The sequence below is a fragment of the Nycticebus coucang genome, chromosome 10 (assembly GCF_027406575.1).
Source record: "Nycticebus coucang isolate mNycCou1 chromosome 10, mNycCou1.pri, whole genome shotgun sequence".
Classification (NCBI taxonomy): domain Eukaryota; kingdom Metazoa; phylum Chordata; class Mammalia; order Primates; family Lorisidae; genus Nycticebus; species Nycticebus coucang.
Window position 1 is genome coordinate 55,389,655 of NC_069789.1, and position 14,211 is coordinate 55,403,865.

At 40.4% G+C, this 14,211-nt stretch overlaps 1 protein-coding gene across 1 annotated transcript; it reads right to left on the minus strand.

The window, feature by feature from the left end:
- Positions 1-10,633: 10,633 nt before the first annotated feature.
- On the minus strand, positions 10,634-13,674 carry IL20 (interleukin 20). The gene is made up of 5 exons (XM_053607019.1): positions 13,496-13,674; positions 13,155-13,220; positions 12,884-13,036; positions 12,090-12,164; positions 10,634-11,007 (listed from the first exon to the last, which is right to left on the minus strand). The coding sequence occupies exons 1-5, from the start codon at positions 13,652-13,654 to the stop codon at positions 10,930-10,932; spliced, it is 531 nt and encodes a 176-aa protein (XP_053462994.1). The 5' UTR covers positions 13,655-13,674; the 3' UTR covers positions 10,634-10,929.
- Positions 13,675-14,211: the final 537 nt, after the last annotated feature.

Here is a 14,211-nt window from a genome sequence, read left to right on the forward strand (position 1 = left end):
GTAGGGCTTTCCACTTACATCCTTCAACTTCCAAGAAGTGTCCTCTTGGAAAATGTATTACTCATGAAAATGAAGAGAGGGTGTTTTCTTCCATGGAGTATTTCCTGCCTTGAAAAGTCACAATCCCAGGGAGATGGCCACCCAACGAAGTTGCTTAATTCTGATTCAGTGAATTCTGTTTTTCCCACAATAAAATAATACAAATAATTGTTTGGAGTAGGATAAGCTGAATGTTCATGTTTCCATAGCCTGTGATTAAAAATAAAAATGAAAATCTCAAAGTTCTGTGGTTCCATCTGCTCATACATATATAAACATAGCAGGCTCTTGCAGAGTCTCTCCCTACAGTGTTTTGAGAATTCCCAAAGAGGTGTTTCTCGTGAACCAGTCTGCACCTTCAGGGCCAGCCAAGACAGCTATTGCCAACTCCAACTGTGATCCCCATGATGGTGAGAGTGGAAACTCCTCGCCAGTTTCTCAGTGACAATTCACTCCTACTAAAAATTGTTTTGCAAGGTCACGCCTACCCCTAATGGGGCATTTGGGTCCAGAATATTACAAAGTTCAGTGAAACAACTTTCTCAATTTGGCCAAGGGCTCTGAGCCCTTCTTGGCCTACGTATTTGCAGAATGGTTGGATGGGGGAAGTTTCTGGTAGTCTGGGAATGGAATTCATCAGTATCAGCGACGTTGCTTCTGATTACTGAACCTAGCCTACCATGCCAGAGTCTTTTTTTTCCTCAGGGTGAATCATCTTTGAGAGGTAGGGGGTTCTATAAACCCACTTGTAATCTGGCTTCTAAATGCTCTGGCCCACCCCAGGTATAAATAGAGTTCAAACCTTTTCCCAAGAAAGTTCTTCGACCTCACTGTAATTCAATGGTAATAAATACTTGTGTGGAGGATATTGTGTGGTTCTGTCGGCTGAGTTTCTCCAAGGCAGAAGCTGGGGTATTCTCAGGTCTAGTCCAATAATTCAGCTGACTGTGTAATGCTTTACAAAGTACTTACACAATTTGATATCCACAAAACCCAGTGAGATACATAGAGCAGATACCATTGTTTGTGTTTCATGGATTAGTAAACCCAGGCAAAGAGAAATTTAGTGATTTGCCTAAGTCCATGGAGTTAGAAGGTAGAACCACCTAGCATTGATCCCAGGACTCTGATCCCAAGTCTAGCTATCAGGGAGGCAGTAAAGTGCCCTGGAAAACATGCAGAGCATGGAGTCACACTTTATGTGTGGATTCCTGGCTTTGGGTCAGTTATTTGATTCTTCTAAACTTCAGTTTCCACATCTGTGAGAATAACAATACTAACTACTTCATAGGCACTTGTGAGGATTGTGACCCATTAGTAACACAGAAAAAAATAGCCATCAGAAAAATATCTGTACTATTATTTTTATGTATTACCCTGCCACACTCAGTGCCTTTCCCTCACAAAAAGAGCTTTGATAAGAGAGGCTAGATGGCTGCAAACAACTTTTTACCCTTTAACTATATGATTTTAAAAGACAAACACCTGATAATATGTTCATAATTGTACCCTCGATAGAAAAGATGATGTGCAATTAGTCCCAGTTTTTATCAGTCAGTTTAGGGAGACTGCAAAGTAGCAGGAGTCTGGCTCCAAAATAAGTTATATGAGAATATAGTATGAAAACTTCAGGACCAGAATTAATCGAGCAAGCTCTTCCTTAATTAACAGCAGTAATGGAAGTAGATGAGAATGGAATCATTTTCTCATAAGTCAAATCATTTTATTCTAAAATAATAATGCATTGAAGAACTACTCCTATAATACTTTCCCCAACATTTGATGATCTGAAAATGTTTTTATTTCGTTTCCATTTTTAATAATAGCTTTATTGAGCTATAATTCACATACCACAAAGTTCACCCTTTGAAAATATATAATCAGTGGTTTCTAGTATATTCACAGAGTTGTGCAACCAGCACCACTAATTTCAGAACATTTTTGTCACCCTGAAAAGAAACCTCATACCCAGTAGCAGTCACTAACTCTTTCTCTCTCTCCTCAGTTCTTGGAAACCACTGGTTTACTTCTTGTCATGTAGATTTGCCTATTCTGAATGTTTCATACAAATGAAATTGTATAATGAACATTTCATATAAAAGCTATAACCCAATTATAGCCCAAGAAGAAGGAGAAAGGGAGGGGAGGGAATGGGGTAGGATGGTTGGAGAGAGGGTAACTGGTGGGACCACCCCTACCGTGCATCTTACAAGGGTACATGTAAAATTTACTAGGTGTAGAATTATATTTAGCACCTTAGCACAATAACTAAGAAAGTGCCGTGAAGGCTATGTTAACCAGTTTGATGAAAACATTTCAAATTGTATATAAAACCAGCGAAACCCATGATTGCATTAATGTACACAGCTATGATTTAATAAAAAAAGGGGGTGGGGATTATATAACATGTAGCTTTTTGTGACTGGCTTCTTTCACTTAATATTTTCGAAATGCATCCATGTTGTAGTAGGCATTGGTGCTTCGTTCCTTTTTTATTGCTGAACAATAGTCTATTGTATGAATATACCGCATTTTATTTATACATTCATCAATTAAATGATATTTGCACGGTTTCCACTTTTTGGCTGTTAGGAATGTACGAACATTCCTGTACAGATTTTTGTGTGGGCACATCTTCAGTTCTCTTTCCAAACCTGGGAGTGGAATGGCCAATTCATATGGTAACTCTACATTTAACATTTTGAGGAACTGCTGGACTGTTTTCTGAAGTTTCTGCACCATTTTACGATCCCACCAGCAATGCATGAGGGTTCCAACTTTGTCACATCCTCATTAAGACTTATTATTATCTATCTTTTCATACTTAAACAAACACAATGAAAGTGTTATGTTACTGTGTTGTGGTTTTGATTTGAATTTTCATAATGACTAATGATATCGAGTATCTTCTTAATGTGCCTTTCAACCATTCATGGTCCTTTTCAAATGAAATGTTTATTCAGTCTGGGTTGTATCTCTATCACTGAGTTTTAAAAGTTCTTTATAAATTCTGTTTACCAAGTTTCTTAAGATATAATTACAAATATTTTCTCCTATTCTGTGGGTTGTCTTTTCACTTTCTTGATGGTGTCCTTTGAAGCACAACAGTTTTTAATTTTGATGATGTCAAATCATTTTTTTATGTATTTTTTCTTATGTTGCCTATGCTTTTGGTGTCATAAGAAAAACTGGCCTAATCCAAGGTCATGAAAATTTAATGTTTTCTACTATAAGTTTTATATTTTTAGCTCATACATTTAGGTCACCCATCCATTTTGAGTTAATTTTTACAGATGGTATGAATAGGGTATAGCTTCATTGTTCTGCCTATGGCTATCCAACTATCCCAACACCATTTATTGGAAAGACTATAGTTGCCCCCATTAAATTGTGGTATCATCCCTGTTGAAAATCAAATGGTCATGAATGTAAGTATTTATTTCTGGATGCTCAATAAAACTTTACTGATCTATATGTCTATCCTTTTATCAGTACTACACTGTCTCAATGGCTGTAGTTGTGTAGTAAATTTGAAATCAGGAAGTGTGTATCTCCAACTTTGTTTATCTTTTCAAGGTTATTTTGGCTGTTCTGGGTCCCTTGAATTTTCATATGATTGAGGATTATGTGATGGTTAATTTTATTTGTCAATTTGAGTGAGCCACAGGTGTACAGAAATTTGATTACATATGGTTCTGGGTGTGTTTAGGAGGGTGTTTTTGGATAAGATTAACATTTGAATCAGTAGACTGAGCAAAGCAGATTTTCCTCTAATGTAGGTAGGTCTCATCAAATGCACTGAAGGCATTGAATAGAATCTTTGAGCAAGGGAGAATTCACTCTCTCTGCTTGGCTGTCTTCAGTCTGAGACATTGGTTTTCTTATGCCGTCAGACTTAGACTTAGACTACTACTACACGCAATTTGCTCTCCTGGTTCTCAAGTTTTCATACCTCAACTAGAACTATTCATTAGCTCTCCTGGGGCTCCAGTTTGCCAGCGGCAGATCTTGGGATAACTCACCCACTATAGGAATATAATCCACATATCCTACTGATTCTGTTTCTCTGGAGACCCCCCAACTAATACAGATCAGCTTGTCCATTTTTGCAAAAAACAAAATAGTTGAAACTTTGATAAAGAGATGGTAACTCTGTATTTATCATTATTTCTGAAGAGTATCTTCTCTTGTCTATTTGCCACCCCCAGCTCCAGCTAGCTAGTGTCCACTACTGCCTCTCAGCCCAGACTTCAATAGATCTCACCAAAATGCCATCTCAGATGGAACATGCCATGGAAACCATGATGTTCAAGTTTCACAAATTTGCTGGGGATAAAGGCTACTTAACAAAGGAGGATCTCAGAGTGCTCATGGAGAAGGAGTTCCCGGGATTTTTAGAAAATCAAAAAGACCCTCTGGCCTTAGACAAAATAATGAAGGACCTGAACCAGTGCCAAGATGGCAAAGTGGGCTTCCAGAGCTGCTTCTCCCCTAATTGTGGGCCTCACCATCATGTGCAATGACTATTATAGAAAGAAGTAGGCAGAACCTAACAATTACTCTGCCCTGAAAAGTGTTCTCTCAAAGGACTGCTTCAAACATCTGCCCCACAGCTTCAACCTGTATAAGGATTTCATGAGCAGATCAGGACCCTTAGAATATGTACAAATAAAATCCAACTCCCGTTTGTCAAGCAGAGAAGGAAAAGTCAATTAAATGCCAGATGAGCTTTTGATTTTTACATTGTTTGCATCCCCTTACCTTCAATAAACATAATCCTTTTTTTAGTTCCAAATTAAAAAAAAAAAACAAATATCTTCTCTTGTTATAGAACTTTAGGTTGGTGGTATTTTGTTTTTCAAAAATGTTATTCTTTTCTTAAAATTAGTTTATTTTAAAATTATGTTATAAATTTCTATCTAAAACAAGGCTGCTGGGATTTTGATTGTGATTGCATTGAATTTGTGGATTAATTTGGGGATAGCTGACATTAATTTGGGGAACATTTATTGCATCTTTTAACTCATGAATATGGTTCATATCTCCATCATCTTTCATTTCTTTCAGCAATAGTTTAAAGCTTTCATGTAGAGACCTTTTAAATTTTTTGTTCTTAATTTACCTCCAAGTAATTTCAATTTTTTTTTTAGTCATTTCAATTTTTTGATGACCATTATGATTAGTAATTTCTTTAATTTCACGTTCCAATAGTATGTTGCTGGTGTATGAAAATATGATTGATTTTTATATATTGATCTTGTGTTCTGCAACCTCACCAAACTTTATTATTAGTCTAGTAGATTTTTGTAGATTCCATTGGCTATTTCTACCTAGATAAGCATGTCATCTACAAATACAGACATTTTTCTTTTCCAATGTGGTTAAGTTTTATTTCTCTTTAAATTGAATTGAGGTTTAGAAGTCTTGGAAGTACAGTAATGCCAACTCTACTATCACACACTGTGTAATCTTTGGCAAGTCACCTTCCTTTCTGTGAACCACAGCTACCCTCTGAAAGTATCTACACGGTTCTCTGTAAATACTTGTTCCCTCCTAGTTCTAACGTTCAGTAAGACTAAGTACACACTCAAGAAGGCATTGTCTCTCTTGTAATTCATAGCTTCCTGCCTCCAGGCCTCTCAGTCCTACCTTCTTCCCATAAAGCAGTGACTCACTGCACTCATGACAGTGGAGTTGAACCTATTCTCTTCCCAACCTTCCAATGAAATTGGGGAGTGGCTGTATTCAGTCATTTTTTCACCATATATTGTACTACCTCCTGTGAGCAAGGCCAGTCTACAGAGCAGGGCAGATTTTCTGTTTTGCAGTAAATATCAAAAGTCTTTGACTCATGAAAAAATTAACAAAGGGCCACTTACAAACAAAAAGGTATTTAGTGTTCTTTTGATTTATTTTTTCTTTCAATTCTCTTGCTTTGGAATTCAGTCTTTTTTAATAATGTATGTTATGATAAAGTGTTAAAAAGCTGTGCTGAGGGGAGGTAGGATGGGGCAGGCTAAAAAGCTGGGGAAATGAAAAAGAAACAGGCCTGCCTTCTAGGAACTTAAGAGTCCAGTGAGTGAATGGTCTGTTTGATCTCTATTTGTATGGAGACCGACAGGCAGACAAAGTTACAGTGGGCTATGTCAGAAAAGCACCACCGCCTCCTTGGTCTTTGAAAATAGGTAATTTGGACAACTCCAAGCTGTGGTGGAAATAGGGATGGAGAATACTATTTTTATTTTTTTGAATCAGCAACACCTGGCCCTCATTCCTAGGTTTGGGATGCCCCTCCTCCTGAGAAAGAGCCACTTTACATCAAAGGGAAGGTCCGTCCAGCCTCCTTGGCATCCAGAGCACAGGGTAAAACAGGGGCCTGCTCAATCAGATGCACTTATGTCAAAGTCTGAAGTCAAAGTTGGTGATATAGAAACCATGTAGATTCCTTTTTGGCCATCGATGGAAGGCAGCAGTGACAGCAGCACCATCTGGTGCCCTTAGACCATGGTATGTTCAGTTTCTAGGATTCAGAATCATTGGTTCTAACTCGTATTTTACAAATGCAGTGCATAAGTAAACAAAAACCAACCACATGAGAACAGGAAAGGGCTATAGAATTTGCTATAGTAAGAGAATCAGTCACTATGACCTGCGTTTTGACAGAGACTCCAAGGTAGGAAAAGAAGTGGGAACGTTTATAGTGGAATAAAAGGTACACTCTGACTGGAGGCGAGAGGGGGAAGCTGTAGGCAGGCTGACTAGAAATAGAGTTTCCTCTGGGATGGGTTAGGGGTGGATATTTGCCGTTCTTTGGTTGGTCCTAAATTGAAATTAGGGACACTGTCAGTTATTAATCAAATTCTAGACACTTGGAGCCAATTGTTGGGGGAGGTTATTGACACCTGAGCTCAATGCTAAAGATACTGATCTGACTTTCTATAAGTCTGACTTAATTATAGTAGACTGCATTCTGAGACTGGTTACTATAGATTATTGTTTGGTTTCCTGGGAAGGTTGCTGCAGATTGCAGGTCATAGTTCCATTTTTATACATGGTCTGGCCATTATCTGTATATTCAGTCACAGCAGAAGCTAAGATCCAGAGAGAAGACAGTCTCGCAACTAATAATAACCAGAGTTTCCAGGTCAACCTGAGGTTTAGCCTATTTATCTTGTCATATCCAAAGGAACCTATATTTTGCACGTTGAGGAAACGAGGTTTAGACCCAGGGAAAATCAATTCAATAAAGATGTTATAGAGGTAAGTTGGACCAGGAAAATAATGGTCTATGCTAAGGCTTGGCAAGGAAGGCTCATAAATTTCCTCTGATACAGTCAAAATGCTCTTGGTCAGGAGCTTTTTTCCATCCATCCACTAAAGCAAACTGGTTAAAAACATGTTTCTCCAGTCTGCCTACTTGCATTTATATTTTACCTCCATCACTGATAGCTGTGTGAACTTGAACAAGGTACTTTGCCTCTCTGATCTTCAGTTTCCTCATCCATAAAACAGGAATAATAATAACACTATGTCATCACACACTTGTGCAAATTAAGTGAGCAGATACTTGCAATACATTGTAACACCTGCATATCAAGTGCTGGTGCAAATCAGTTACTAAAATTGCATTCACTCCTCACCCTCATCCAATGTTGTAATAATCCCCACTCTTCAGATGAAGAAACTGATAATAATTATGTCACTTTCCCAAGACAGTGACAAAATCAAGATTTTCACTCGTATTTCTGGAAAGTCAAATCTCATTATTCCTTATGCTTCCAAGTATGAGATACCATTGTTGGGAAAGAGGACAGGAGAATGGAAAAGTATATAGGTTTGTGGGATCAGGCTACCTGCATTCAAATCTTGGTTCTGCCATTCATTATTTGTAAATCTTGCACAAATTATTTATCATGTCTGAGCACATTGTCACTTGCAAACTGATAATAGTACCTCCCAGGGTTGTTTTAAAGCTTAAATAATGTGATGTATATGAAGGTCCCAAAACAGTACCAGCCACACATTTAATGATCGACAATCATCATTTTACTTATTGTTATTGGAAATGACTCTCATACCCTGCTCTTTAGTGTCTGTCTTCAATGGCTCCCCCTCTTCATGAAGTTTTCCCTTAACTTCCTGTCTGATTTGACCTCTCCAGTGCTGATTCCCCATTATTATACTAGGGTAAGTCAAGCAGAGAACAGGCCCATAACTTGGAGGAGGGGATGGGTTTTGCAGGGGAGAAGAATAAACAGGTAAAGAGGGAAAAAGTCAATGGCAACATGGTAACACAGAGTCCCAAAAGACCAAGGTGTCCTATAATCCAGACTTTCAGAAGAGTCAAAAGTGCTTCCTATGAAACAAATGGAAGAGCTTTGTCCTCAGCTCTGTGGGTCAATCTCAGACATGACCATCTAGGAGACTCACAAACTTGGCAGGTAAAACCAGCCTCTTCTTTACCAGCTAATATCACTTGGAGGTGATGGTTCTAATTTTACCACTGAGTCCAGTGCAGTTAGCTTCTCAACTCTATTCCTTGAGAGTTGATGCCAAGTTGTTTAACAGACTAGTGAGAAAAATCCAGGAAAAAAGGAACTGGAAAATCTGATAGAAGAGGGGTGAAAAGGGGTAAAAAACCAATAGAAAATAAGTAATAATAATGGGATATATGAACTTATGAAAGCAAGGGAAAAATCAAAGGAACAGAAAAGATCATCACCAGGAAAAGTAGAGGCTCTCATTTTATTTTCCAGAGGAAGAAACTATATTCCAGTAACGTTAAGGTTTTTATATCCCAAACCATTCCACTAAGATAATAAGTGGTTTGAGACATGATTTGAACCCAAGAAAAAAGATCTGGAAAAAATACACAAAAATGTTTAAAAGTGGTCATCTGCAGGTGGTGAGATTATGGGTGATTTTAATTTTCTTTTTGATATTTCTCTATATTTTCCCAACTTTTCCAATTGGACAGTTGTTATTTATATAACAGGTTATTAAAAGTTAAAGTTGTCAGCTTGGCGCCTGTAGCACAGTGATGACAGCGCCAGCCACATACACCAAGGGTGGCGGGTTCGAACCCGGCCCAGGCTAACTAAACAATAATGATAACTGCAACAAAAAATAGTCAGGCATTTTGGTGGGTGCTTGTAGTCCCAGCTACTTGGGAGGCTGAGGCAAGAGAATTGCTTAAGCCCAAGAGTTTGAGGTTGCTGTGAGCCACGATGCCACAGCACTGTACTGAGGGCAACTCTGTCTCAAAAAAAAAAAAAAGTTAAAGTTGTCAAAATCATATCAGGGGGTGGTGCCTGTAGCTCAGTGAGTAGGGCGCCGGCCCCATATACCAAGGGTGGTGGGCTCAAATCCAGCCCCCGCCAAACTGCAACAAAAAAATAGCCAGGCATTGTGGCGGGTGCCTGTAGTCCCAGCTACTTGGGAGGCTGAGGCAAAAGAATCGCCTAAACCCAGGAGTTGAAGGTTGCTGTGAGCTGTGACGTCACAGCTGCCGAGGGTGATAAAGTAAGACTCTGTCTCTAAAAAAAAAAACATATCAGGGCTGGAGAGCAGAAGTTAAAGGCAGTAAAGAGAACTCTCTGTAGAAGGGCAGGAAAGCAGCCCAGGTCTGTTGTCCCTGAGATCAAGGAAACGAAACTACTAAACTGGGGGTGTAGTTCAGAGTGAGGTAGGGAGGAAGGTGGGACCCAGGGCAGGCTAGACCAGAACTCTGATTCCTTAGACTCCAGGGAAGCTCAAGTTGAAGGAGGCCTGGAAAGAAAACACCTAACTTAATAGCTGGACACAAAGACAAAGATTTAATCCCACAACGATCTAAACTCTGAGGCTGGACAGAATCCAAAATGGGAGGGCTTCAAACAAGGGCAAATATACCTCCCTGGGCAAGAACCTGTGTGTTCTTACCCCTTGGAGTAGCATCTCACACCCATTGTAATTTGTGTTGCAAGAATATGGAAACCTGGGATGAGTAAGAAAACAGGGGTATGGAGAAGACAGTGCTTAAAACCAATGCAGGAAAGGAAAAAGTGGCTAAAGCCTGTACCTCCATCACAGTCCTTTTAGGGCAGTTGTGGATTGGAGCTGACCATGAATGAAGAGAGAGAAGCAGGGATTAATTCTGCAGGAGAGGGAAGGCCCAGGTTTACACTTGCATCTTCTTCCCCAAAGGAGCAAGAAGATCCTGGGTGAAATGAGATTCAAGCTCAACCTCTACATCATGTGTGCTCCTAAAGCATTTTCAAACCTCAAGCAGGTATGATGCAAACAAACTCTTTATTTGTAAAAATACATGCTGGCCATACAGATACGCAAGTCTGGGGCTGGGGTGTTGAGTAGGGGTGATAAGTAATTGCACGACAGATCTGTAATTTCACATCAGAGCTTCTCCTCCCATAACTCAAGCTAAGCAGCCATTGTTTCCACTTTAAGTATGTCACAGAGCATCAGCAGTGAGTCAATATGTCCTTAATTTAATAAAAATGAATATCTCTAGCCTCTCTTCCAAAGTTGAGAGGACTTGTTTTCTGTAGAAAAATACATTATCTACTCTAGTTATAAATAAAATCTGTGAATTTTTTAAAGCCTCATGTTCAAGTACAAAAATAAATAAGTTAAATAGGAAAATTAAATAATTAATAAATATATCCAACAGTAGATAAGTTCTTACAAAAATATCATTAAAAATGTGGTCTAAAGTGAAACTGGGGACACATAAAAACCACCACGTAAGGAAATAAAAAATAAATAAGATACACTGTGACCAGCACTAAATTTCTATGGCAAAGAGATGGGGTGGCTTGGGGCCAGGCCTCCACAGGTTTGAGGACTGGGACTCATGGTTGGAGTAATCCTGGCAGCATCTTCACTCTCCTGCTATTCTGTCTCTTCCATCCATCGCAGAAGAATGTCTAGTTCCCCCAAAGCCTTCACAGCTGCTGCCTGAGGCTCAAGCTGAAAGAGACACACACTCACATGTTAGAACTTTGAAGAGATAACATTTGCTCCAGGGTTAATCCTCTCTCCTATTGGTAGGTTTATAGGGCTTTGTGAGCAGAGCATTCGTTTCCAGATGTAGAGCTTACAAGAAGTTATAGACCCTCAAGACCTTACATGAGGAAGGGATATCACTGAGTTATAGACCCTCAAGACCTTACATGAGGAAGGGATATCACTGAGTTATAGACCCTCAAGACCTTACATGAAGAAGGGATATCACTGAGTTATAGACCCTCAAGACCTTACATGAGGAAGGGATATCACTGAGCCCATCACTCTTGTCTTATATACAGAAACTGAGGCCCAGGAGGGTAGCAGAATCAGGACCCACAGCCTAAGCCTCTTGAATCACAGAGATCAAAGTAATTAATTTTTTTTCTTTAGGAAAGGTATGTGTGTGTGTGTGTAAGTGTTGCCTACCGTGCATACTTCAACTGAACAGATACTGATATGCCAGGCATTGGGCTGGCAGCTGTGGATTCAGAGGTGAATGGCACCATCCCCATCCACGAGGAATTCACAGTCGAATGAGGGAGTCAGGCAGACATGGGCAACTAAAAGGTAGTATAGTGAATAAATCATGGGGCTCCCCACAGGACCACAGGGGAGGCACCTAACTCCTAGAGAAGCATCCAGAAACTTCTCAGAGGTCATCTAGGCTTTCAGAAAGGATGTGTAGGCGTTAGTCAATGAGGAGTAGAGTGCCAGCCTTCCTGGCAGATGGCAGAGGTGTCAGGTGAGAAAATGCGTGGCATGGGCGTGTGTGAAATTGTAAGTATTTTTGAGGTAGGCATAAATGTGTGAATGTTGGAACATTATTGTCTCTCATTTGTGCAGCCAGAAGATCATGATGTCTCTGGAGTGGACTTTTTTATCCCTTTCCAGAGCATCGTCCAGAGAGGGCACCCTTCTAGAGCCTGGTCCACATGACCTCACAGGGCTACAGGATTACCACCAGCATGTGTACCCATCCCATTCATCAATGATCTCAGTTCTAAAAACACACCCATCCCAATCAATGCCAAAATTGCACATACCTCTTCAAAGTGACTCAGAATATGGCTGTAGTTTTTCATTGCTTCTTCCCCACAGTGGCATGTCATGTGGGCATGCTGAAAAGAACCCAAAGAATGATACATTTTATTAAAGATTCTGATATTCTGCCCTTACCATTGGCACAAAACAGATAGGAAGTCTATTCTCTCACCCATAACCCCGTGGATACCTATTCCTATCGAAAAGTCCTTTTAGACCTCAACATTTTAGATCATTAATCATCTGCTAGATGAAGAGCGTTTTTAAGGTCAAATATGGAGCTCACTGTTTCTCTTTAGAAACAGGCAAGCAGTAGAAAGTAGTTCATGGTCCTGGTACCTCATCTGGCCCTTTCCACCAGCTCTAGCCTAGGGACTCCATCCCAGAGCCCCTCTGAGCACCCATGAGAATAGAAAATTTAATTCATAGGTCCTATTCAGATCATATTCTGAGGTCAAGTCCAATGGCCTGTTGACTGGCTGCCTAGACACAGGGTGCACTAGTATACTGTAGGATACCTCATCTACAGAAAAATTGTAATTTCAAGGGTAATAGAGAATTATTATTACATCAAATACCTAGCATTGTGTAGTTCTTTAGACTTTGCAAAGCACTTTTTCCATAGAACATACACTCAAAATAAAATTGAATTCTGTGACAGGGCTTGACATAGATTATTAGAATTTTAGGGCTCAGTCTCTCCATCCATTAAAAGGGAGTAGCAAAGACAGCTTTATTGCTAGATCATTGAAACTGCGTGCTGAGATGAATCCTATTACCCAAGACCCTTACTCACACAGAGCCGGAGGTCCATCTTGATGGTAAGAAAGGAATTGGCAAGACCACTGATCTTCCGAAGGGTATGATGGTCAGGGGTCTGGTAGTTTTTAAATACCCTGTCCAGATAGAGTCTCAGTAAATAACGGAGGAGGCAGCACCGACCTGCAGGCTGTGAAGAAAACAAGTATATTGGTGAGGGGAGGGAAGAGGACAGAGACAAGACCAAGGTGGTAGAGGCGTTCCCACTCCATACTTCTTCCCAGAGTTTATCTGACCCAAGCACATACCTTTGTGTCTTGCAAAGACCCTGTCCTCCTTAAGATTCTGATGTCCATGTTTCCATCTTTGGCTTGCTAAACAGAAGCAGATGAAGCAAGAAAGGATGGGTCAGTGGCTGCTACCAGGGTCTTAGATATCAAGACCTCTTGTCCCCTCCCTGACAAGGCCCAGTGGGAGGCAACATTCTTTCCAAAACATTTTTATATTATGAACTATAGATATTTCTTAGAAATGCATCCTTCTGGTAAGGAGTCCTCACCCTGCCTTTTTTCTTGATGGTGCTGCCAGGGAAGAGAGAAGGAGGGGAGAGAAGATGCACCCAGGAGAGGTGAATGTCCCCCTTACATACCACACTGTCCCGTATCTCAGAAAATCCATTTTGTATTTCCTGAAGGTTTGTGCTGATCACACAGCTTCCCAAATGTAGTGTCTTCAGCCCAGTGGAAGGGGTCCAGAGGAGATAAAACACAGCAGATAGAAGGCTGAACACCAGACCAGAGCCTTTCATCTTATGCCTGGAATATGGAGGCAACAGGAGCTGAAAATTTAAAGGAAAGAACATGACTTACTTATTTCTCCATCTGATCAATAAGTAGCCAGTCCGGCCACCAGGTTCCTGTCTCCCCCCCCCCCCCCAGTGTTCACTGTGGGAAACCCAACAGTCTTATCTGTCTCTGGGGTGGCCCATTAATATGACTTACTATAAAATACTACTGAGCCTCCCGTGAAGAGAAGCCTTCAGGTGCTCGTTCAGCGTCCAAGTGTGAGTTGGTGCCACAGGTTGTGGCTCCTTTATTCTGTCCCCATCCCAGCTCCACCGTCATGGCCCAGCAGGTGAGAGCCAGAACAGCAGGCATGTGCAGTGAGTGGAGGATGGCATTTCGGGGGAAATGTCAATACTTGTTTTGGGGAATTGACGCACATATCTGTCTCTTCCAGCTTGCTAATGTAGCTCACCCTTCTGGTTCCCTTAGACCTGTGGCGGAATTGGGTAAAAATAGAATCTCACAGAAGTTATGATTGTGCCATCAAAAACACCTGGGGGAAATTGCGCAAATTTTATAG

Coding starts and splice junctions, on each gene's coding strand:
- IL20 (XM_053607019.1), bottom strand. CDS start 13,654: ATGAAAGGCTCTGGTCTGGTGTTCAGCCTTCTATCTGCTGTGTTTTAT. Junction 13,037..13,154: donor GGTCTTTGCAAGACACAAAG/GTATGTGCTTGG, acceptor TTTTCTTCACAG/CCTGCAGGTCGGTGCTGCCT. Junction 12,165..12,883: donor AGATGGACCTCCGGCTCTGT/GTGAGTAAGGGT, acceptor GGTTCTTTTCAG/CATGCCCACATGACATGCCA.